The sequence below is a fragment of the Symphalangus syndactylus genome, chromosome 10, assembly GCF_028878055.3.
Source record: "Symphalangus syndactylus isolate Jambi chromosome 10, NHGRI_mSymSyn1-v2.1_pri, whole genome shotgun sequence".
Lineage (NCBI taxonomy): Eukaryota > Metazoa > Chordata > Mammalia > Primates > Hylobatidae > Symphalangus > Symphalangus syndactylus.
Window position 1 is genome coordinate 50,841,358 of NC_072432.2, and position 24,357 is coordinate 50,865,714.

A 24,357-nucleotide genomic window follows, 5' to 3' on the forward strand; every position below is an offset into this window, starting at 1 on the left:
GTCCCATTTGTCCGTATTTACTTGTGTTGCTTGTGCATTTTACATCATATACAAGACATCATTGATAAATTCAGTGTTGTGAAGCCTTTTCCCCATGTGTTTTCCTCCAGTAGCTTTATGGTTTCAAGTCTAGTCATTTTATGGTTTCAGGGCTACATTTAGGTCCTTAATTCATTTTGAGTTAGTTTTTGTATATGGTGTAAAGTGAGGGTCCAACTTCTTTCTTTTGCATGTAATATTTTTATATAGTGTTTTTATCACTAACAATTTTATGTGTTTAATATTGTAGCTACTCTTCAGTTTTTAAAAATTCTTTAGGGTTTTTTTTTGTTGTTCTTGTTACTGTTGGCGTGTTGTGTCCTCTTTCTATCCAATTCCTTTAACCTATTTGTGTCTTTATACTTAAAGTAGGTTCTTTTCTTGTATGCATTTGATAGTTGGGTTTTGCTTTTTCTTATCCAATCTGAAAATCTCTCTTTTTAAAAAAGTCTTTACTTGAGACCATTGTAGATTCACTTGCAGTGGTAAGAAATAATAGATCTTATGTTTCCTTCACCCAGTTGCCCTCAATGATAACATCTTGCATAACTTTTGTACTAGGAAATTGACTTTGATACATTGTCTAAGGACATTTAGGCTGCTTCTACCTCTTGGTTGTTGTAAATAATGCCACAGTGAACATGGGTGTGCAAATATTCAAATTTCACCTGTTTTACATGCATTCATTTGTGTGTATGTGTATGTTATCACATATAGATTCATACGATCACTACTGCAGACAAGATACAGTACAGTTCCATCGCAAGTATCTCTTGTGCTACTCATTTATAGCCACAGCTACTCCTCTCCTCTCCTCTCATCCTTCCCTAACCTCTGGCAAACAATAATCTGTTCTCCACCTCTATAATTTTGTCATTTTGAGAATGTTATATAGATAGAATCATACTGCATGGCTTTTTTTATTGAGCATACTCTGAGATTCATCCAGGTTGTTACATGTTTCAATAGCTTGTCCCTTTTGCTGAGTAGCATTCCTGAGTCTCTGCCTTTAATTGAAAGTGGTTACTCCATTTATATTTAATGTGATTATTGATATTGTTGAGTTTAAATCAACCATCTTACTCAGGGATCAGCAAATTATGAGCTTAGGGATTAAATCACACTCACCAAGTGTTTTTTCTTATTTTATCTTCTTATTTTATTTTATTTATTTTATTTTATGTTATTTTATTTTATTTTATTTTATTTTATTTATTTTATTTTATTGACACTCTCATTCTGTTGCCCAGGCTGGAGTGCAGTGGTGTGATCTCAGCTCACTGCAACCTCTGCCTCCTGGGTTCAAGTGATTCTTGTGCCTCAGCCTCCCAAGCAGCTGGGGTTATAGGTGCACGCCACCACACCTGGCTGGTTTTTGTATTTTTTAGTAGAGACGGGGTTTTGCCATGTTGGCCAGGCTGGTCTCGAACTCCTGACCTCAGGTGAGCCACCCACCTCGGTCTCCCAAAGTGCTGAGATTATAGGCATGAGCCGCTGCACCCAGCCACTAAGTGTTTTTTTTTTTATAATAAAAGTTTTATTGGAACATGGCTTTATTTATTTATTTATTTATTTACTATTGTCTGTGACTGCTTTTGTGTTACAATGACAGAGTTCAGTAGTTGTGATAGAGACCCATATGGCCCACAAAGCCAAAAATATCTACTCTGTGGCCCTTTACAGAAAAAGTTTTTAAGCCCTGATTATGCTATTTGTTTTCTATTTGTCCTATCTGTTCTTTGTTGATTTTGCAGCAGGAATGTGAATTTAAAAGAGATATTACAGTGGCTGGTGCCTGTTAGAATATCTATAGATGCTTTCCTCAGATAAAATTTTAGACCTGACAGAAGGTGTCTGTATTCGTTTTTTATTGTGTGAAACAAATTACCACAATTTAGTGGCTTAAAATAACATGCATTTATTATCTCACAGTTTCCGTGCATCAGGAGTTTGGGCACAGTGTAGTTGGGTCCTTTGCTTAGGATCTCATAAGGCTGCAATAAAGCTATTGGCCGGGCTGTATTATGTAGAGGCTCAATTATGAAGAAATCTGCTTCCACATTTATTCAGGTCATTGGCAGAACTCATTTCCTTGGAGCTGTATGACTGAGGGCCTGGCTTTTTATTGACTGTCAGGTGAAAGCCTCTCTCAGGTCCTAGGGATTGCCTATAGTTCCCTGCTACATGACTGTCTCCATGGTGGTTTGCTTTTCAAGGCCTGCAGGAGAGCTTCTTACTCCAGTCTGCTCACACAGTATTCTATAATGTAACATAATCAAGAGAGTGACATCTCATCACTTTCCCACATTCCGTCAATTAGAAGCAAGTCACAGGTTCTTCCTGCATGCAAGGGGATTATATGAAGACATGACTCATTAAGGATCACTGTCATGTATGTCTGCCACAGAAACCATAAGAAGGCATTAATAACTATAATCTATAACCTTACATTGACCATTGATTTCTGTCAAAAGCTGGAAATGATGAGATTAACAATAAAGAACCTAATATAGCTAAAGTTCTGGTTAGAATATTTAGAGTTTTCTGAAACTACATAATAAGCAGAGCTTTCCACTCTAATAATACCAATATTTTAAACAAGCACTTTTGAATTCATTATCATATTTGATGTATTTCTCAGGATAGTGCCATGAGGTAGATAGGTATCCCTGTTTATAGATGAAGAAACTGAGGATTAGTAAAGCCTCAGTTTTACAAATTATACAGCCTCAAAAAAAAATTACACAGCCAGTAAGTGAGGGAATAGGTGTTTTATTAGTAACTTAAAATCCTCTGTTCCTGTCACCAAAGTAGAATTGTAGCATAGAATTATTGATGGTGTGGATATTCATCAAATATGCTTTGATGATGAGGAGAGCTTGATTTTATATGTAAATACTAATAAGTTCTATGTGAAAATGCAAATAAAATGAGATCTTTGTAAGAGTGCAGCATTTCCTATGTGTGGCAGTACAATATTTCTAATCCTCAAAATATTTCCTTAAGTGGTATCTCTATTTTACAGAAGAGATCGAGGTCTAAGCAGGCTGTCATTTGCTCAGGCTCCTACAGTTGGTATGTGGTAGAACCATAATCTGACTTCAGAATCTAGGATGAACCTAATTCAATCAAAATATCCTTCTGTTTTGGCATTGCATTACTAAATTGTATAGCTGTAAGGCAGCTATACTAGTGTTTTACTGTATATCTCTATTCCAGTAATTTCATCTCTGCTTAATTGTTATCATCTGTTAAGTGGGATTGTTTATCTACACTTGATAGTAAAATACAGTCTACTTAGCCTTGGATGAAAAAGTCTTCAGTGAACTTTACCTATCATCTACAGGATCATGTTGTTATGCTAAAAAAAAACAAAAACAAAAAAAAACTCCCAGTTAAGCCTCAAAACTTAACATTTTTATTTCATGGCCACGTGTGATGGTTCAAGCATGTAATCCCAGCACTTTGAGAGGCCTAGGTGGGTAGATTGCGTGAGCCCAGCAGTTTGAGACCAGCATGGGCAACATGGAGAAACCCCGTCTCTAAAATAAAAATTAAAAAATAGAAAAATTTTAGTTCATAGCCTTTCTCTTTGAAGATAGCATATTACACATCTCAAAAGTCATGTGCTCAAGTCAGTTGTTCTTGTTGGATTTTAAAAGAGTTCGTTTATTGATATAAAATAATTAGCAGAAGTGAATTATGTGTTATTTAGCATAAAAACAAAGTTTTTGTTCTTTTATAAATAATGATTGATATAGTTATTTTGCATGTATAGTATTAACAAATTATAGTTAACAATAATTTTTTTCTTTTGGTTTGTCTCTATGTGTTTTATTGTTGATTTTTCAGTCACAGCAAACTGTACAATGGCAGTTGAGTTGGTTTTGAAAAACGTCTGAATTGTAGTGTCTACATCTACCTTCTGCCTTCTCCCTACCCTTTGAAAAAGAATAAATGGCATGTTTGAGAAGAGAGCTCTATTAAAAGAGGAATATTGCAAATGGCTTCAGATTCCATGAATAGTAAACAAGCTAGGAATCACATTACAAAGGGGAAAAGGCAACAACAGCACCAGCAAATAAAGAACAGGTCCTCAATTAGTGATGGTGATGGAGAAGATTCCTTTATTTTTGAAGCAAATGAAGCTTGGAAAGATTTTCATGGTTCTCTTCTTCGATTTTATGAAAATGGAGAACTCTGCGATGTCACACTCAAGGTGAGATTGCCTTTTTTCTACTTTTCTCAGGCCTCTTCAGTGTAATATGAGAAATGGGGGTTTCTGTAACCATACAAGGCAAATTTTGTTGCTATACATATTTGATCCAGTCAGAATGCTTTTGGTCTCAATCTTTTTTTTTAGTGTAGGAGAAAGGACATAGAGGGTAAATGAAGAGAAGTTAGCATAAGATAAAATTATTGTACTAATTTAATGCTGATATTCATTATCTCTTAGTTAATTTAACTTCTGAGAGTTCTGAAACCCTAGAACAACAAATATTATTAGGGAAATTAATAAATTGCTGTTGACCAGATAAGCTTTTCACTTGTGAATTTAAATATCTTGATGTATTTGCTTACTCTGAATACAGAAGTAAGAAGTCAGGAATTTTGGATTGTTCACTCAGCTATACTAGTGTTTTACTGTATATCTCTATTCCAGTAATTTAATCTCTACTTCATTGTTATCATCTGTTAAGTGGGATTGTTTATCTACACCTGATAGTGAAATATGGTCTACTTAGCCTTGGGTGAAAAAGTCCTCAGTGAACTTTGCTCATCATCTATAGGATCATGTTGTTCTCCTAAAAGCAAACAGTTTTAATAAAATTGGAAAAGTGATAAAGCAGTATGGAAAAGCCTGCGTTCTGATTGTTTCTCATTACACATTTAAAGTACTTTCTTCTTATCTCTCAGTGAAATATTAAAATTTTTTGGCGAACTCTTGGGCTTAAGCAGTCCTCCTGCCACAGCCGCCTGAGCAGCTGGGACTAGATGCATGCACCACCATGCCTGACTAATTAAAAAAAAATTTTTTTTTTTAGAGATGGGGTCTTGCTATGTTGCCCAGGCTGGTCTCAAACTCGGGCTCAAATGATCCTACTGCCTTGGGCCTCCCAAAAAGCTGGGATTATAACTGTGAGCCACTGTGCTAATGATAGATAATTATTTCTCATAGTTCTGAAGGTTGGGAAGTCTAAAATCAAGGTACCAGCAAGTTTGGTGTCTGGTGAGGGCTGCCCTCTCTGTTTCCAAGATAGTGCCTTGTTGCAGCATCCTCCAGAGGGGATGAACACTATGTCCTCACATGGAAGGCAGAAGGACAAAATGGGCCTAAGCTAGTTCCCTCCAGTCCTCTCTTAAGGCACTAATCCATTCATGAGCATAGAGCTCTTATGATTTCATCATTTCCCAAAGGTTCCCTCTCTTAATATTAGCACGTTTCAACACATGATTTTGGAGGACATTTAGAAGATAGCACAGACGTAATTTAATAGAAGAGAAAAATAATAATGGCGAAAGTGATCCTATAGTTAACACTTAAGCATTCTATATTAAGAAATTTTAAGATTCTGTGTTTAAGGAAGATCACCTTTACTACATCTATTCCACTAGTAAATCAGTATTTTAATCTTTTTCATGTTGCTCAGAAAGGGGGTATAATGATGTGCCACATAAGGACATTTTGGTCAATGGTGGACCCCATATACAATGGTGGTCCCATAAGATTATAATGGAGCCGAAAAATTCCTATCACTTAGTAATGTTGTAGCTATCATAATGTCCTAGCACAGTGCATTACTCACATGCTTGTGGTGATGCTGGTGTAAACAAACTTACCTCATTGCCAGTTGTGTAAAAGGTATAACACATAGTTATGTATAGTGCCTAATACCTGTTCATGCTAATAAATGATTATGTTACAGGTTTATGTATTTACTGTACTTTTTATTGTTTTTGTAGAGTGTACTCCTGCTACTTCTAAAGAAGAAACATTACTTAAAAAAAGAAAAAAATTGCAGAAAGTTGATTCTTAATAAAAACAAGAAAAGAAAAAACATTAACTGTAAAAACAGCCTTAGGCAGGTCCTTCAGAAGGTATTCAAGAGGAAGGCATTGTTACTATAGGAGATGACAGCTCCATGTGTCCTCTCCTTTCCAGTAGGACAGGATCTGGAGGCAGAAGACAGTGATATGGATGATCCTGACTTGATATAGATGCAGGCTAATGTCTGAGTTTGTGTCTTAGTTTTTAACAAAAAAGTTTAAAAAGTAAAAGAAAAAAATTTTAAGTAGGAAAAAGCTTTTGGAATAAGCATATAAAAACAGTTTTGTAGAGCTGTGCAATGTGTGTGTTTTAGGCTAAGTGTTATTACAAGAGTCAAAAAGTTTTTAAAAATTAAAGTTTATGGAAAAAGTCACAGTGAGCTAAGGTTAATTATGAAAGAAAGAAAATTTTTTTTAAAATTTAGTGTAGCATAAGTGTACAGTGTTTATAAAGTCTACAGTAGTGTACAATAAAGTCCTAGGCTTTCCCATTCACTCACCACTCAGTAATTCACCCCGAGCAACTTCAGGCCCTGCAGCTCCATTCATAGCAAATACCTTATACAGGTGTACTTTTAAAAAAATACTTTATACCGTATTTTTACTGTACCTTTCCTATGTTTATGTTTAGATATGCAGATAGTTACCATTCTGTACAGTTGCCTACAATGTGCAGTACAGTAACAAGCCATGCAGGTTTGTAGTCTGAGAGCAACAGGCTGTACCATATAGCCCAGGTATGTAATAGGCTATACCATCTAGATTTGTGTAAGTACATTCGGTGACATTTGCACAATGATAAAATCACCTGACACATTTCTCAGAACGTATCCCCATCCTTCAATGACACATGACTGTATTAGAACTGCTTACTACAGCCTACATGTGTAGTATAACCTACATACATAGGCTATATGGTATAGCCTGTTGTTGCTGGGATATAAGCCTGCGCATCCTGTTACCATGCTGAAAACTGTAGGCAGTTGTAACACAATGGTATTTGTTTATCTAAACATATCTAAACAGAAAAGGTACAGTAAAAAGTAGGCAAAGGACATGAACGTACACTTCTCAAAAGAAGACCCACAAGTGGCCAACAAATACATGAAAAAATACTCATCATCACTAGTCATTAGAGGAATGCAAACCAGAACCACAAAGAGATACCATCTCACATCAGTCGGAATGGCTTTTGTTAAAAAGTCAAAAAATAACAGATGTTGGCAAGGCTGTGGAGATAAGGGAACACTTATACACTGTTGGTGGGAGTGTAGATTAGCTCAGCCACTGTGGAGAGCAGTTTGGATACTTCTCAAAGAACTGACACTTGAACTACCATTCAACCCAGCAATCCTCCTAGTGGGTATATACCCAGAGAAAAATAAATGATTCTATCAAAAAGACACATATACCTGCATGTTCATTGCAGTGCTATTCACAAATAGCAAAGATATGGAATCAGCCCAGGTGCCCATCAGTGGTGGATTGGATACGGAAAATGTGTTAGATATACACTATGGAATATTACGCAGCCATAAAAAAGAATGAAATCACGTTATTTGCAGCAACATACATGCAGCTGGAAATCATTATCCTAAGTAAACTAATAAAGAAGCAGAAAACCAAATACCACTTGTTCTCACTTGTAAATGGGAACTAAACATTGATTGAGTAAACATGGTCATGAAAATGGGAAAAATAGTGGGGAATACAAGATGGGGGAGAGCGGGAAGGCGGTGGGGGTATGAATTGAAATAAACTGTTTATTTCATATTGTGTATTATGCTCACTACCTGGGTTATAGATTCATTTATACACCAAACCTCAGCATGATGCAATATATCTATGCAACGGACCTACACATGCACCCCTAATTCTAAAGTAAAAGTTGAAAAAAGCAAAATATATATATATTTACAATAAAAGAAAAATATAAATTTAAAATAAAAATAAAACTGTAAGAATGAAGGAATAGTAAATTATTTTTTACTTTAAGGGGAAAGGATTATAGGCTTATTTTATTATTTTGAGACAAGGTCTTGCTCTGTCACCCAGGCTGGAGTACAGTGATGCAATCATGGGTCATGGCAACCTCCACCTCCTGGACCCAAACCCCACCCCACCCCCTGAGTAGCTGAGACTACAGGTGCACACCATCACACCCAGTTAATTTTTGCATTTTTTGTGGAGAGGGGGTTTGGCCATGTTGCCCAGGCTGGTCTTGAACTCCTGGACTCAAGCGATCTGTCTGCCTCAGCCTCTGAAACTGCTGGGATTACAGGCATGAGCCACCATGCCTGGCCTCTAGTAATTTAAAAAATATTTCCCTTTACATACAGCTTTTAAGAAGCACAATGTTATTTTATTTATATATTATATATACACTCTTCACTATTCATTTTAAATACAAAGCAGATCTTGAGATATATTGAAACCTAAGCCATCTTTAAAGTTGAGGATGTTCTTATTTATAAAGGTTTTCCTTTACATGCTGATTTCACTATTTTTGTAATTATAACTAAACTATGACTTGTTATAACTCATGATCACAAATTGAGCATGTATCTGTACCTCATTAAAATTGTATTTAGACATTAAAAAAAAAAAGAAAAAGAGGCCACAGATAGCTGCTCTGTGCCTTCCACCATCTGAAGACACAAAGAAAAGTTGCCATCAGTGAACTTGGAGCAAGTCCTTACCAGACATGGGTTTGCCAGTGCCTTGATCTTGAACTTTCTAGTCTCAAGAACTATGAGAAATAAATTATGTTGTTAATCAGCCACCCAGTGATATTTTGTTATAGCAGCCTGAACAGACTAAACAGTAAGCTTTTTTTTTTTTTTTTTATTATACTTTAGGGTTTTAGGGTACATGTGCACAATGTGCAGGTTTGTTACATATGTATCCATGTGCCATGTTGATTTCCTGCACCCATTAACTCGTCATTTAGCATTAGGTGTATCTCCTAATGCTGTCCCTCCCCCCTCCCCCCACCCCACAACAGTCCCCTGAGTGTGATGTTCCCCTTCCTGTGTCCATGAGTTCTCATTGTTCAATTCCCACCTATGAGTGAAAACATGCGGTGTTTGGTTTTTTGTCCTTGGGATAGTTTACTGAGAATGATGTTTTCCAGTTTCATCCATGTCCCTACAAAGGACACGAACTCATCATTTTTTATGGCTGCATAGTATTCCATGGTGTATATGTGCCACATTTTCTTAATCCAGTCTATCGTTGTTGGACATTTGGGTTGGTTCCAACTCTTTGCTATTGTGAATAGTGCCGCAATAAACATACGTGTGCATGTGTCTTTATAGCAGCATGATTTATAGTCCTTTGGGTATATACCCAGTAATGGGATGGCTGGGTCAAATGGTATTTCTAGTTCGAGATCCCTGAGGAATTGCCACACTGACTTCCACAATGGTTGAACTAGTTTACAGTCCCACCAACAGTGTAAAAGTGTTCCTATTTCTCCACATCCTCTCCAGCACCTGTTGTTTCCTGATTTTTTAATGATGGCCATTCTAACTGGTGTGAGATGGTATCTCACTGTGGTTTTGATTTGCATTTCTCTGATGGCCAGTGATGATGAGCATTTCTTCATGTGTTTTTTGGCTGCATAAATGTCTTCTTTTGAGAAGTGTCTGTTCATGTCCTCTGCCCACTTTTTGATGGGGTTGTTTGTTTTTTTCTTGTAAATTTGTTTGAGTTCATTGTAGATTCTGGATATTAGCCCCTTGTCAGATGAGTAGGTTGTAAAAATTTTCTCCCATTCTGTAGGTTGCCTGTTCACTCTGATGAAAGTTTCTTTTGCTGTGCAGAAGCTGTTTAGTTTAATAAGATCCCATTTGTCGATTTTGGCTTTTGTTGCCATTGCTTTTGGTGTTTTAGACATGAAGTCCTTGCCCATGCCTATGTCCTGAATGGTATTGCCTAGGTTTTCTTGTAGGATTTTAATGGTTTTAGGTCTAACATATAAGTCTTTAATCCATCTTGAATTAATTTTTGTATAAGGTGTAAGGAAGGGATCCAGTTTCAGCTTTCTACATATGGCTAGCCAGTTTTCCCAGCACCATTTATTAAATAGGGAATCCTTTCCCCATTTCTTGTTTTTGTCAGGTTTGTCAAAGATCAGATAGTTGTAGCTATGCAGCATCATTTCTGAGGGCTCTGTTCTGTTCCATTGATCTATGTCTCTGTGGTGGTACCAGTACCATGCTGTTTTGGTTACTGTAGCCTTGTAGTATAGTTTAAAGTCAGGTAGCGTGATGCCTCCAGCTTTGTTCTTTTGGCTTAGGATTGACTTGGCGATGCGGGCTCTTTTTTGGTTCCATATGAACTTGAAAGTAGTTTTTTCCAATTCTGTGAAGAAAGTCATTGGTAGCTTGATGGGGATGGCATTGAATCTATAAATTACCTTGGGCAGTATGGCCATTTTCACGATATTGATTCTTCCAACCCATGAGCATGGAATGTTCTTCCATTTGTTTGTATCCTCTTTTATTTCATTGAGCAGTGGTTTGTAGTTCTCCTTGAAGAGGTCCTTCACATCCCTTGTAAGTTGGATTCCTAGGTATTTTATTCTCTTTGAAGCAATTGTGAATGGGAGTTCACTCATGATTTGGCTCTCTGTTTGTCTGTTATTGGTGTACAAGAATGCTTGTGATTTTTGTACATTAATTTTGTATCCTGAGACTTTGCTGAAGTTGCTAATCAGCTTAAGGAGATTTGGGGCTGAGACAATGGGGTTTTCTAGATATACAATCATGTCATCTGCAAACAGGGACAATTTGACTTCCTCTTTTCCTAATTGAATACCCTTTATTTCCTTCTCCTGCCTGATTGCTCTGGCCAGAACTTCCAGCACTATGTTGAATAGGAGCGGTGAGAGAGGGCATCCCTGTCTTGTGCCAGTTTTCAGAGGGAATGCTTCCAGTTTTTGCCCTTTCAGTATGATATTGGCTGTGGGTTTGTCATAGATAGCTCTTATTATTTTGAGATACGTCCCATCAATACCTAATTTATTAAGAGTTTTTAGCATGAAGGGTTGTTGAATTTTGTCAAAGGCCTTTTCATGTGGTTTTTGTCTTTGGTTCTGTTTATATGCTGGATTACATTTATTGATTTGCATATGTTGAACCAGCCTTGCATCCCAGGGATGAAGCCCACTTGATCATGATGGTTAAGCTTTTTGATGTGCTGCTGGATTCGGTTTGCCAGTATTTTATTGAGGATTTTTGCATCAATGTTCATCAAGGATATTGGTCTGAAATTCTCTTTTTTGGTTATGTCTCTGCCAGGTTTTGGTATCAGGACGATGCTGGCTTCATAAAATGTGTTAGGGAGGATTCCCTCTTTTTCTATCCATTGGAATAGTTTCAGAAGGAATGGTACCAGTTCCTCCTTGTACCTCTGGTAGAATTCAGCTGTGAATCCATCAGGTCCTGGACTCTTTTTGGTTGGTAAGCTATTGATTATTGCCACAATTTCAGAACCTGTTATTGGTCTATTCAGAGATTCAACTTCTTCCTGGTTTAGTCTTGGGAGGGTGTATTTGTCGAGGAATTTATCCATTTCTTCTAGATTTTCTAGTTTATTTGCATAGAGGTGTTTGTAGTATTCTCTGATGGTAGATTGTATTTCTGTGGGATCGGTGGTGATATCCCCTTTTTCGTTTTTTATTGCATCTATTTGATTCTTCTCTCTTTTCTTCTTTATTAGTCTTGCTAGCGGTCCATCAATTTTGTTGATCTTTTCAAAAAACCAGCTCCTGGATTCATTAATTTTTTGAAGGGTTTTTTGTGTCTCTATTTCCTTCAGTTCTGCTCTGATTTTAGTTATTTCTAGCCTTCTGCTAGCTTTTGAATGTGTTTGCTCTTGCTTTTCTAGTTCTTTTAATTGTGATGTTAGGGTGTCAATTTTGGATCTTTCCTGCTTTCTCTTGTGGGCATTTAGTGCTATAAATTTCCCTCTACACACTGCTTTGAATGTGTCCGAGATTCTGGTATGTTGTGTCTTTGTTCTCGTTGGTTTCAAAGAACATCTTTATTTCTGCCTTCATTTCATTATGTACCCAATAGTCATTCAGGAGCAGGTTGTTCAGTTTCCATGTAGTTGAGCGGTTTTGAGTGAGTTTCTTAATCCTGAGTTCTAGTTTGATTGCACTGTGGTCTAAGAGACAGTTTGTTATAATTTCTGTTCTTTTACATTTGCTGAGGAGAGCTTTACTTCCAACTATGTGGTCAATTTTGGAATAGGTGTGGTGTGGTGCTGAAAAAAATGTATATTCTGTTGACTTGGGGTGGAGAGTTCTGTAGATGTCTATTAGGTCCACTTTATGTAGAGCTGAGTTCAATTCCTGGATATCCTTGTTAACTTTCTGTCTCGTTGATCTGTCTAATGCTGACAGTGGGGTGTTAAAATCTCCCATTATTATTGTGTGGGAGTTTAAGTCCCTTTGTAGGTCACTGAGGACATGCTTTATGAATCTGGGTGCTCCTGTGTTGGGTGCATATATATTTAGGATAGTTAGCTCTTCTTGTTGAATTGATCCCTTTACCATTATGTAATGGCCTTCTTTGTCTCTTTTGATCTTTGTTGGTTTAAAGTCTATTTTATCAGAGACTAGGATTGCAACCCCTGCCTTTTTTTGTTTTCCAGTTGCTTGATAGATCTTCCTCCATCCCTTTATTTTGAGTCTATGTGTGTCTCTGCACGTGAGATGGGTTTCCTGAATACAGCACACTGATGGGTCCTGACTCCTTATCCAGTTTGCCAGTCTGTGTCTTTTGATTGGAGCATTTAGCCCATTTACATTTAACGTTAATATTGTTATGTGTGAATCTGATCCTGTCATTGTGATGTTAGTTGGTTATTTTGCTCGTTAGTTGCTATAGTTTCTTCCTAGCCTCGATGGTCTTTACAATTTGGCATGTTTTTGCAGTGGCTGGTACCGGTTGTTCCTTTCCATGTTTAGTGCTTCCTTCAGGAGCTCTTTTAGGGCAGGCCTGGTGGTGACAAAATCACTCAGCGTTTGCTTGTCTGTAAAGTATTTTATTTCTCCTTCACTTATGAAGCTTAGTTTGGTGGGATAGGAAATTCTGGGTTGAAAATTCTTTTCTTTAAGAATGTTGAATATCGGCCCCCACTCTCTTCTGGCTTGTAGAGTTTCTGCTGAGAGATCAGCTGTTAGTCTGATGGGCTTCCCTTTGTGGGTAACCCGACCTTTCTCTCTGGCTGCCCTTAACATTTTTTCCTTCATTTCAACTTTGGTGAATCTGACAATTATGTGTCTTGGAGTTGCTCTTCTCGAGGAGTATCTTTGTGGCGTTCTCTGTATTTCCTGAATCTGAATGCTGGCCTGCCTTGCTAGATTGGGGAAGTTCTCCTGGATAATATCTTGCAGAGTGTTTTCCAACTTGGTTCCATTCTCCCCATCATTTTCAGGTACACCAATCAGACGTAGGTTTGGTCTTTTCACATAGTCCCAAATTTCTTGGAGGCTTTGTTCATTTCTTTTTTTTCTTTTTTCTCTAAACTTCCCTTCTCTCTTCATTTCATTCATTTCATCTTCCATCAGCGATACCCTTTCTTCCAGTTGATCGCATCTGCTACTGAGGCTTCTGCAATCTTCGCGTAGTTCTCGAAACTTGGCTTTCAGCTCCATCAGCTCCTTTAAGCCCTTCTCTCCATTGGTGATTCTAGTTATCCATTCCTCTAATTTTTTTTCAAAGTTTTTAACTTCTTTGCTGTTGTTTTGAATTTCCTCTCGTAGCTCAGAGTAGTTTGATCGTCTGAAGCCTTCTTCTCTCAACTCATCAAAGTCATCCTCCATCCAGCTTTGTTCTGTTGCTGGTGAGGAACTGCGTTCCTTTGGAGGAGGAGAGGTGCTCTGTTTTTTAGAGTTTCCAGTTTTTTTGCTCTGTTTTTCCCCATCTTTGTGGTTTTATCTACTTTTTGTCTTTGATGATGGTGATGTACAGATGGGTTTTTGGTGTGGATGTCCTTTCTGTTTGTTAGTTTTCCTTCTACCAGACAGGACCCTCAGCTGCAGGTCTGTTGGAGTTTACTAGAGGTCCACTCTAGACCCTGTTTGGCTGGGTGTCAGCAACGGTGGCTGCAGAACAGCAGATTTTCGTGAGACCACAAATTCAGCTGTCTGATAGTTCCTCTGAAAGTTTTGTCTCAGAGGAGTACCCGGTTGAATGAGGTGTCAGTCTGTCCCTACTGGGGGGGTGCCTCCCAGTTAGGCTGCTCAGGGGTGAGGGACCCGCTTTAGGAGGCAGTCTGTCCGTTCTCAGATCTCCAGCTGTGTGCTGGGAGAACCACTACTCTCTTCAAAGCTGTCAGTCAGACAGGGACATTTAAGTCTGTGGAGGTTCTTGCTGAGTTTCTGTTTGTCTGTGCCCTGCCCCCAGAGGTGGAGCCTACAGAGGCAGGCAGGCCTCCTTGAGCTGTGGTGGGCTCCACCCAGTTCGAGCTTCCTGGCTGCTTTGTTTACCTAAGCAAGCCTGGGCAATGGCGGGCGCCCCTGCCCCAGCCTCGCTGCCACCTTGCAGCTTGATCTCAGACTGCTGTGCTAGCAATCAGCGAGACTCTGTGGGCATAGGACCCTCTGAGCCAGGTGCGGGACACAATCTCCTAGTGTGCTGTTTTCCAGGCCCATTGGAAAAGCGCAGTATTAGGATGGGACTGACTCGATATTCCAGGTGCCGTCTGTTTCCCCTTTCTTTGACTAGGAAAGGGAACTCCCTGACCCCTTGCGCTTCCCGAGTGAGGCAATGCCTCGCCCTGCTTCGGCTCACGCACAGTGCGCTTCACCGACTGTCCCGCACCCACCGTTAGGCACTCTCTAGTGAGATGAAACCGGTACCTCAAGCAGAAATGCAGAAATCACCCGTCTTCTGTGTCCCTGGGGCTGGGAGCTGGAGACCGGAGCTGTTCCTATTCGGCCATCTTGGCTCCACCCCCTTTTTTTTTTTATTTTAAATACAGAGTCTCGCTCTGTCGCCCAGGCTGGAGTGCAATGTCACGATCTCGGCTCACTGCAACCTCCGCCTCCCAGGTTCAAGCGATTCTTCCACCTCAGCCCCCCCGAGTAGCTGGGATTATAGGCACCCACCATCATGCCCGGCTAATTTTTGTATTTTTGTAGAGATGGGGTTTCACCATGTTGGCCCAGCTAGTCTTGAACTCCTGACCTCAGGTGATCCGCCTACCGTGGCCTCCCAAAGTGCTGGGATTATAGGCATGAGCCAGTGCCCCTGGCTAGTAGGTTATTTTTTATTTTCAAGTATCAAGATTATTGTTACCCACAAAGTTATGCAACTGTATATCCACTATAATAGTATTTACAGTAATCAGTCATAATGTAAATGTCAAAACAACATTGAAATGGTAATGAATAATATACATGTAGAGTAAAAGATATTAAAGAAGATGCTTGCATAAGTTGCTAATGATGAATGTTAAAGTATATTAGAGTAGAAGGGCATTTTTCAACTGATAGGGAAAATTTTCCTGTATATATAATGGTTAATAATACTAAGATAAAATTTTACTTTTTCTAAAATTATTATTTTTTTTTTTTGAGATGGAATCTCAATCTGTTGCCCAGGCTGGAGTGCAGTGGTGCAATCTCAGCTCACTGCAACCTCCGCCAACGAGGTTCAAGCGATTCTCCTGCCTCAGCCTCCCAAGTAGCTGGGACTACAGGTGCATGCCACCATGCCTGGCTAATTTTTTTTTTTTTGTATTTTTAGTATAGACGAGGTTTCACCATGTTAGCCAGGATGGTCTCCATCTCCTGACCTCCTGATCTGCCCTCCTCGGCCTCCCAAAGTGCTGAGATTACAGGCATGAGCCACGCCCAGCCTTTTCTTTACTAAACTTTTTTAAGTGAAGTGGAGATAGTTTACAAAATAAATGTTAACCATGGTGAACTCTTTTTTTTCAATAGCAACAAAAGCACAGATTTATTGAAATGAAAGTACACTCCACAGAGTGGGAGCGGGCTCGAGCAAGTGGCGCTCAAGAGCCATGATGAAGTCCTAACTAGTGGAGTTAGGAATGCTTTATATGTTGATAGTCAAGTGCTTTACTAATCCAAAAGTCTTATTTTCGTTGTATTTCCATTCATATTGGCTAATCTCTGGAAAATTACTCAAAGTTTTTATTAATAGTTGATGTTTCAAGCTTTTTAAACAAAAGTCTAAGCAATCATTTAATGAATGTTGATATTCTACATATTTTAATACTGAAGTGTGACATGATTTTTCCCTGCCTACTGTTAAATTAAGTTTAGCCTAAAGCTCCCGCCTTACATATTTTAAACTTGGCCTAAAAGTTTCTCTGTACACAGTAAACGGTAACCTAACTGGATGTGTAAACAGGCTGCAACCTACTCTTGTGCTAATCACTGAGTTTCAGCCAATTAAAGGCAACCAGTTGTTCAACCTGTGTTCAAGTAAGGCCGACCTTGAGCTGTAACTGACCCGTCTGTTTCTGTACCTCACTTCTGTTTTCTGTGTGTCACCTTCCTTTTTCTGTCCATAAATAATTTTCGACTATGCACCAGCACCAGTCTCTTTGAACCTATTCTGTTCCAAGACTGCCCAATTCTTGAATCCGTCTTTGCTCAGTTAAACTCTGTTAAATTTAATTGTCTAAGGTTTTTCTTTTGTAATAGTCTCTTGAATTAGTCACACGTTCACTGATCTAACAAAGAAAGAATGTAAATTAGAAAATTAAGTAGTATCAGGGACATATAGTATTTATATAATTCTAAATTACATGGTAATGTCTAATATTATGTAGCTTGTGTGTTTTTCATCCAATTTTAAACATCAGGTCTTTAGACTTTGATTCCTTTCATTTTCAAATTTCTAATGAAATGATTTTGGTAATTAGTAATTATTTTTATGTACCAGAGAAAGAAAATGTACAAATAAACTTTCAGGAATGTAATGAACTATATAACATCAAAGGAGAATCAGTGCATTAAAAAGCCAAATTTTTGGCTGTTCCTATTTATACATGTGGCTGAAAGATCTTTATAAAATAAAGATAGATATTTATTCTAAAAGGGTAAATAGGGGTGTATGTGTTAAATAGCCACATTTTAGTTTGTTTGAATCAAGACTCAAATAGAATTGTAAAGGGACAGAATCTTATTAAAAACAACATGAAAACGACTTGCTGGCCATTGATGTGTACAACTTGGATGGCAAGTGTTAAAATGATGGTTATCTAGAAATTGTAGAACCCTATTTTATGATACTATTATGTGAGAGAGTGTTGGCAAGTTATTTAATGGAGCAGGTTTAAGTCATGTGAGACTTACAAATATTTGCATAGAAACTGAATCCCAGTGGTGGCATGTGGAAATAATTTTTTAAAGGATATGCTTAGGCTATTTAAAAGTTATTTAATATCAAATTTCAGATCCCATTTTAGAGCTGATGTGAATTTGAAAACATGCCAAGCTTTATGTTATAATCTACATTACAACTTTAGTCTCAATGGAATCTAAATACTGCCTTGTGAGTTCTGTGAAAAAATTTAATATAGTATAACAGACAGAAATGATTGTCTTATACTTTCTGAAATAAGTGATACTGCGTCTTCCTCCACATTAGTGAAAAAAGACTGAGGAAGGGGCTTTTATAAGCAAAACCATTGATACATTTGAACACTCCAGAAGTTGTCATTTTAAAATTAGTTCTCAAATAATGAGATACAACTGTTAAGTTTATTATATAATCAAAACACTACATGAAAACAGGAAAATTGTTAAAATAGTACTATAACTGTTACTTGTATTTGATTATTATAAACTCCTGGGAAAATGGGATAAATACTATATTAAAAAGAAGATATCTTCCCACTCATTACCAAAAACTTCCAGATGTAAGTAAAAATTTAAGTGTAAAATATAAAACCATAAAAGTAGTATAAAAAATACGTGAAGTAAATATAGAATATTAGAATGATTCCCATTTCTAGCAGGGTACCTAAAACAAAAAGACTTCATTTAATTATATAAAAATCCATAGGGTTTTTATATAAGAGAATAAAATTTGAAAGCAAACTAAAAGAGGAGTTTGAAATATGTATGACAAATGCCTAATACTCTGATTATATGAGGAGTACTTATAGATAAAAAATTTGTAGTTCATAGAAGAAATACAAATAGCTCAAAATTTATAAATGATTCAATCTTAAGAGCAAAAAGAAAGATGAGATCTTTTTATTCATCGAATTGGCAACTATGGCCAGGCATGATGGCTCACGCCTATAATCTTAGCACTTTCGGAGGCCGAGGCGGGAGGATTGCATGAGCTCAGGAGTTTGAGATCAACCTGGGCAGCATAGACTTTGTACAACAACAACAACAACAACAAAAAGTATTTCTTAAGTTAACACTCAAGATATGATGCAAATACTGTAAGAAGCTCAGAAATGGACAGTTTGACATTATGTATTCACATATTCACATTGTATCCTTTGAAGCAGCATTTGTACTTAACAATAATTTATCTGTTGGAATAATAGAGAATGTGAATAAAGATTTAGTTGCAAAGAAGTTCACTACTGTGCTATTTGTAATAGCACACTGTTGGAAGCTATCTGATTTTTCAATAATTAAGGTGATGAGATTGCAGTGTTTTTTTTTTTTTACTGCTTTTATGTGAGCTATATCAAGATAATGTAAATAGAAAATACAAAACCTCAGTTGAGCTCATAGTAAATACTACTAAATATTTACTCTGTGCTTCAGTTTTCTGATTGATAAATTGTGGATAATAATAGTACTTACTCATAGGGGTGTTGGGACAATTGAGTTAGTATATGAAAAGCACTTAGAAAGCCAGGCTCTGTGGCTCATGCCTGTAATCCTAGCACTTTGGGAGGCCAAAGTGGGTGAATCACTTGAGCCCAGGAGTTTGAGACCAGCCTGGGCAGCATGGCAAAACCCTGTCCCTACTGAAAAATACAAAAATTAGCTGGGTGTGGTGGTGCATGCCTGTAGTCCTAGCTGCTTGGGAGGTTGACTTGGGGGATTGCTCAAGCCCAGCAGGTTGAGGCTGCAATGAGCCATGATCATGTCACTGCACTCCAGCCTGGGCAACAGGGTGAGACCTTATTTCAAAAAAAAAAAAAAAAACAGCACTTACAATAGTGGTCGGCACGTAATGAGTGCTAACTGACGTTTGCTGGTATTAATTCACAAAATGTCCTTGAAATATAACATAGAAAATCATGGTTTGTTGTGTGTATGTTACAGATACGTATACAAAAGAGGCCGAGTGCATTGGCTCACACTGGTAATCCCAGCACTTTGGGAGGCTGAGGCAGGTGGATCAGTTGAGGCCAGGAGTTCGAGACCAACCTGGCCAACGTGGTGAAACCCTGTCTCTACTGAAAAAACAAAACCCACAAAAATTAGTCAGGTGTGGTGGCGCACGCCTGTAATCCCAGCTACTTGGTAGGCTGAGGCAGGAGAATCGCTTAAACCCAGGAGGCAGAGGTTGCAGTGAGCTGAGATTGCGCCACTGCTCTCCAGCCTGGGCAACAGAGCAAGGCCTTGTCTCAAAAAAATTTTTTTTAATTTTAAAAAACTATATATATATATATATATATATATATGATATATGGTTAATTTGGAAGATGAAAATTGCCTGACTTTAAGAAACTGGCCTACATTGAAAGTAAGTGATCAAAGGATTGCCTTATAAAAAGATACTCTAAATTTGTCAGGAAATTTTGTCCCTGCTACACACACATGTTAAATGCTGACCTGAAGCTGATTTTGATATTAAACTGAATCTTTCTTGGTTTCTTTTGAACAGGTTGGCTCAAAGCTAATCTCTTGTCACAAGCTGGTATTGGCTTGTGTTATTCCCTACTTTAGAGCCATGTTTCTTTCTGAAATGGCTGAAGCCAAGCAAACGCTGATTGAGATTAGAGATTTTGATGGTGACGCAATAGAAGACTTGGTAAAGTTTGTCTATTCTTCACGGCTCACTTTGACTGTTGACAACGTCCAGCCTCTCTTATATGCAGCCTGTATTCTGCAGGTTGAACTGGTGGCTAGAGCTTGTTGTGAATACATGAAGTTACATTTTCATCCCTCCAATTGCCTGGCAGTAAGAGCCTTTGCAGAAAGTCACAATCGAATAGACTTAATGGACATGGCGGATCAGTATGCCTGTGACCATTTTACTGAAGTAGTGGAGTGTGAAGACTTTGTAAGTGTATCACCGCAGCACCTCCATAAGCTTTTGTCCTCCAGTGATCTAAATATTGAAAATGAAAAGCAGGTCTATAATGCTGCCATCAAGTGGCTTCTTGCCAATCCTCAGCATCATTCCAAATGGTTGGATGAAACACTTGCACAGGTAGGGGCTGAAATAAGATTTCACACAGAAATGAAATGATATGGAAGCAAATCAACATGCTTCGTTTATTATGAAAAGTGTAGATTATTTCAAGGAATATAGAAATTATTGATGTAATAAATGATAAAAATGGCTTTTAGCTCTCTAATTTTTCTGTTAACTTGCTGTGTTGTTTCAGGATGAATCTAAATTTGTCACATTTGAATTAGCAATATCATTCTCTGCTTTTTAACCTGAATATTTAAAATATTCCTTTGCGATACTAATGATGAATATTTTATTTATGCCAATAGAAAATGGTTTGAGGAAATAGCTCTAAATTAATATACTTTATAATTATTGTTTTATAATGAAGTTTCTAAATTTTAATGAATTATTTTGCTAATAAAAGTATAGTTATTCATAATGTGTGTAGATTTATTATGTAAACAACCATAGGACATCACTTTCTATTTTCCTTTTTCACTGTAGTTTGACTTTTTTTTAAACCTCAGAAATGTGTCTCATTATTGTTACTGTTATTTTTTACTGTCAATAGGAGTTACCAGGATAAGAAGATTATAGGCCCTTGTGATCTTTTTTCTTTTGTCTTCTTCCTCTCCTTTCTCTCCCTTCCCTCCTTCCCTTCCTCCATTTTTTCCTTTCTTCATTTATTCCTGAGAAGTAAAATGACATTTTGCTACTTAAAAGAAGAATGTTCTTATTTACTTATTTTTTCTAAACTAAATGCTTTGTTAAAACTTAGTGCTTGATAAAAGCACTCAGTGATAATTCTCATGATTTTTAATAACAAAGTTTCTTAATGCATTATCAGAAACTTAAACAAATAGAAGAATGAAGAAGAATGAAAGTGCTTATAATTACCAGTGTTTTCATTTTAGATATTTATAGGCAGATGAAGTAAACCTATTCAAAGTGTGATGATAAGACATTTTTTCAAGTGCATATCAATATTTATGCATTCATATAAGTATCAAAGTTCAAAACACGTTTAGATCTTCTCTCTCAGAATTATTTTGAAAGTAAGTTTGTCAGCAAAGCAAATGGAAAGTTTCATTATTTTGCAGCTATATCTTATTTGTGTATATGTGTTTTTCTTTAAGATGGTAAGGCAGATTTCATTCAAGGGGGGCCATAACAATAGATACAGGGACTGCTGCAACAAAGTCTTGCAGCTGGGGAGAGAGACTGGACTCAACCCCTTACGTGTGTGTGTGCTTTTAACTCAAAATAGCATTACCTGGTTTCATCATCCCCTTTAATCCACTGGAAAATCAGTGTATCTTTAATAGAGGAATGGTGAATGCCTCTGTTGAAAGAGGGGATGCATCCCTAAGTTAGTGTATTCTCTTCCAAGATCATTAATTTGAAGAAAACAACACTTGTTTCAGATACGAATTTTTACATTTTTAAGTAAGAAATCACATTTCCCTATGTTTAATCTTGGCTTAAAAAGGCAAAAGAACAAAGCACAGCACTTTTGTTTTGATTGTGCCTTTATCAACAGAAGGGCCTTGTGATTATGTCAGTACCGTTTTTGGAAGTAAGCAATTTGAATGAAGATAATTCAATTATAAAGCCTATTTAAACCGATATTTAAAGTTGATGGATATAATTTAACGTGTAGTCTGATTTCATTTGAGCAGACCAATACTGGAAATTGCTTATAATTTGGTACATTGAATTTCATGAACATGTTAGATTTCATGAAGTAACAACTTAAGTTTTAAAAAGAGAACATGCTGCAGTAGAAGTGGAGAATTACTCATCTTGTTTTCACCTTTATTTGATACAATTTTTAGACTTTATATTTTCCCAGGAAAATATAAAATTTGTTAATTGCAACTATTCATGATCTTAGGTTCGTCTGCCATTGTTGCCAGTTGATTTTCTTATGGGTGTTGTGGCAAAAGAACAGATTGTCAAGCAAAATCTAAAATGTAGAGATTTACTGGATGAAGCAAGAAATTACCACCTTCACTTGAGTAGCAGAGCAGTACCTGACTTTGAATACTCCATTCGGACTACCCCAAGGAAGCATACTGCTGGTAACCAAATTATTTTGTCATTTCTCCTGGAAGGATCTTTGTTGTATTTGAGGGTTGTTCATGTGTGCCCAGACTTAGTTGTAATATAATTAGTGTCTGATTGCCTTAAAGTAATAATTGGCAAATACGATTTTATATAGGTATTTATAATTTTTACTGTACATTATTTAGCTTTACCAATAAGTCAGTTTTTTAAAAAGTCATAATCAGTCCTGTGTACTCTGAAGAGCCTACTGAAATATCTCTTCTTCTGAGATCTTCCCCGATTCTGAACTTGGTTCCCTACGTTGCATTGTCATTTATTCATTTGACATGTCTTAAGTTCTTCAAAGACAGCTGAGTATCTTATTTAGGTTTCTATCCCTAGGGCCAAACATGGAGCTTGAAATATATTGTGTGTCTAAATATTTGTTTTTTCATTTTACCAAATAAAAAGGGCACTAAACATAGCTAACATTTGTATAATGGGTTATATTAAACTCTTAGAGTCTAAAGCCCTTGTATTTTAGGAGGCATGCAGTTTCACCTTTATTTGATACAATTTTTGGACTTTATAATTTTTCCCAAGAAAATAGTTCATGTTTGCTTCTTTTTTTTAAGACATTATGCTATAAGAAATATCACTTTTTAATAAAATATTTATAAAGTGTAACATATTTGAGACATGAGTGAATACATGAGGTTCAGAAATTTAGGAAGAGGAGCTCTGAATAGAGACTTCCTCTATATATGGAGCTATCTAAATATGCAGTTATCAAATAATGAGGTCTTTGAGATAGCCTGAAAACAACAACAAAAGGCAATACTTGATTATGAGTAGAATGAGATTTTATCTAGGTAATACAAAGAAATGCTGAAAGTCATACACTTACCTATGAAGAAGTAGTTCTCCTAGATAATTAGTTTAACATGAAACTAATTATCCTCATTTTTTATAGGTTGATGTAAATAATTAATTTTTTTTTTTTTTGAGACGGATCTCGCTTGCTCGCCCAGGTTGGAGTGCAGTGGCGTGATATCGGCTGGCTCACTGCGAGCTCCACCTCCCAGGTTCATGCCGTTCTCCTGCCTCAGCCTCCTGAGTAGCTGTGACTACAGGCGCCCGCAACCATGCCCAGCTAATTTTTTTGTATTTTTAGTAGAGACGGGGTTTCACTGTATTAGCCAGGATGGTCTCAATCTCCTGACCTCGTGATCTGCCCGCCTTGGCCTCCCAAAGTGTTGGGATTACAGGCGTGAGTCACCGCGCCCGGCCCAAGAATTGATTTTTTTTAGTTGTATAGCTTTTTTGTTGTGAATTTAGAAAGTCAGGGTATTTTATGAAATTCTTCAAACTCAGAATTGAATTCAAATAACATCTTAGCAGCCTAGGTTATATGCCAAAATGTACTAGACAGTCATATAAATGAACTCTTACATGACTGAAGGAACTTTATGTAGTAGGTTTTAGATAAGGATTTGATCCTCATTTTGAAATAGGTGGTTTTATTCCATTTTAAGGATGAGGAGACTAAGAATTAAGTTAAAAGTATGCTGAAGGCCACGCATAGAAATAGCAGAGAAAGGATATGCATCCTGGTCTTTTACTTCTATTTTAGTTTTTTTTTTTTTCCTTCCATACTATGTTCCTATGTGAACTATATAGATGAAATACTAGTTTCCACTTAAAGAAAATCTAATCAAAGATTAACATTACATTCTGGGATTATAATCCTAGCTGTGCCATTGAACATCTGTAATTTTGGGCAAATTTATTAATCAGGGCCTCAGTTTACTTATAAACAAATTTCTTATCTTTTTTTTTTGAGACTGAGTCTCGC

General features: G+C 37.1%; 1 protein-coding gene across 6 annotated transcripts in view; it reads left to right on the forward strand.

Moving 5' to 3' along the window:
* Nucleotides 1-24,357, forward strand: part of KLHL8 (kelch like family member 8) — a 66,379-nt gene that overhangs the window by 21,297 nt on the left and 20,725 nt on the right. For 2 of the 6 annotated variants that reach the window (XM_055297060.2, XM_063610256.1), the window contains exons 2-4: nt 3,892-4,258; nt 19,941-20,489; nt 22,351-22,537. In XM_055297060.2, coding sequence (XP_055153035.1) covers nt 4,043-4,258; nt 19,941-20,489; nt 22,351-22,537 — 952 coding nt within the window. In that variant the 5' untranslated portion in view covers nt 3,892-4,042. Of the gene's footprint in view, nt 1-3,891; nt 4,259-11,438; nt 11,553-19,940; nt 20,490-22,350; nt 22,538-24,357 lie in introns of those variants that run through there. The other 4 variants (XM_055297062.1, XM_063610257.1, XM_055297063.2 and 1 more) reach the window with 4 other exon arrangements.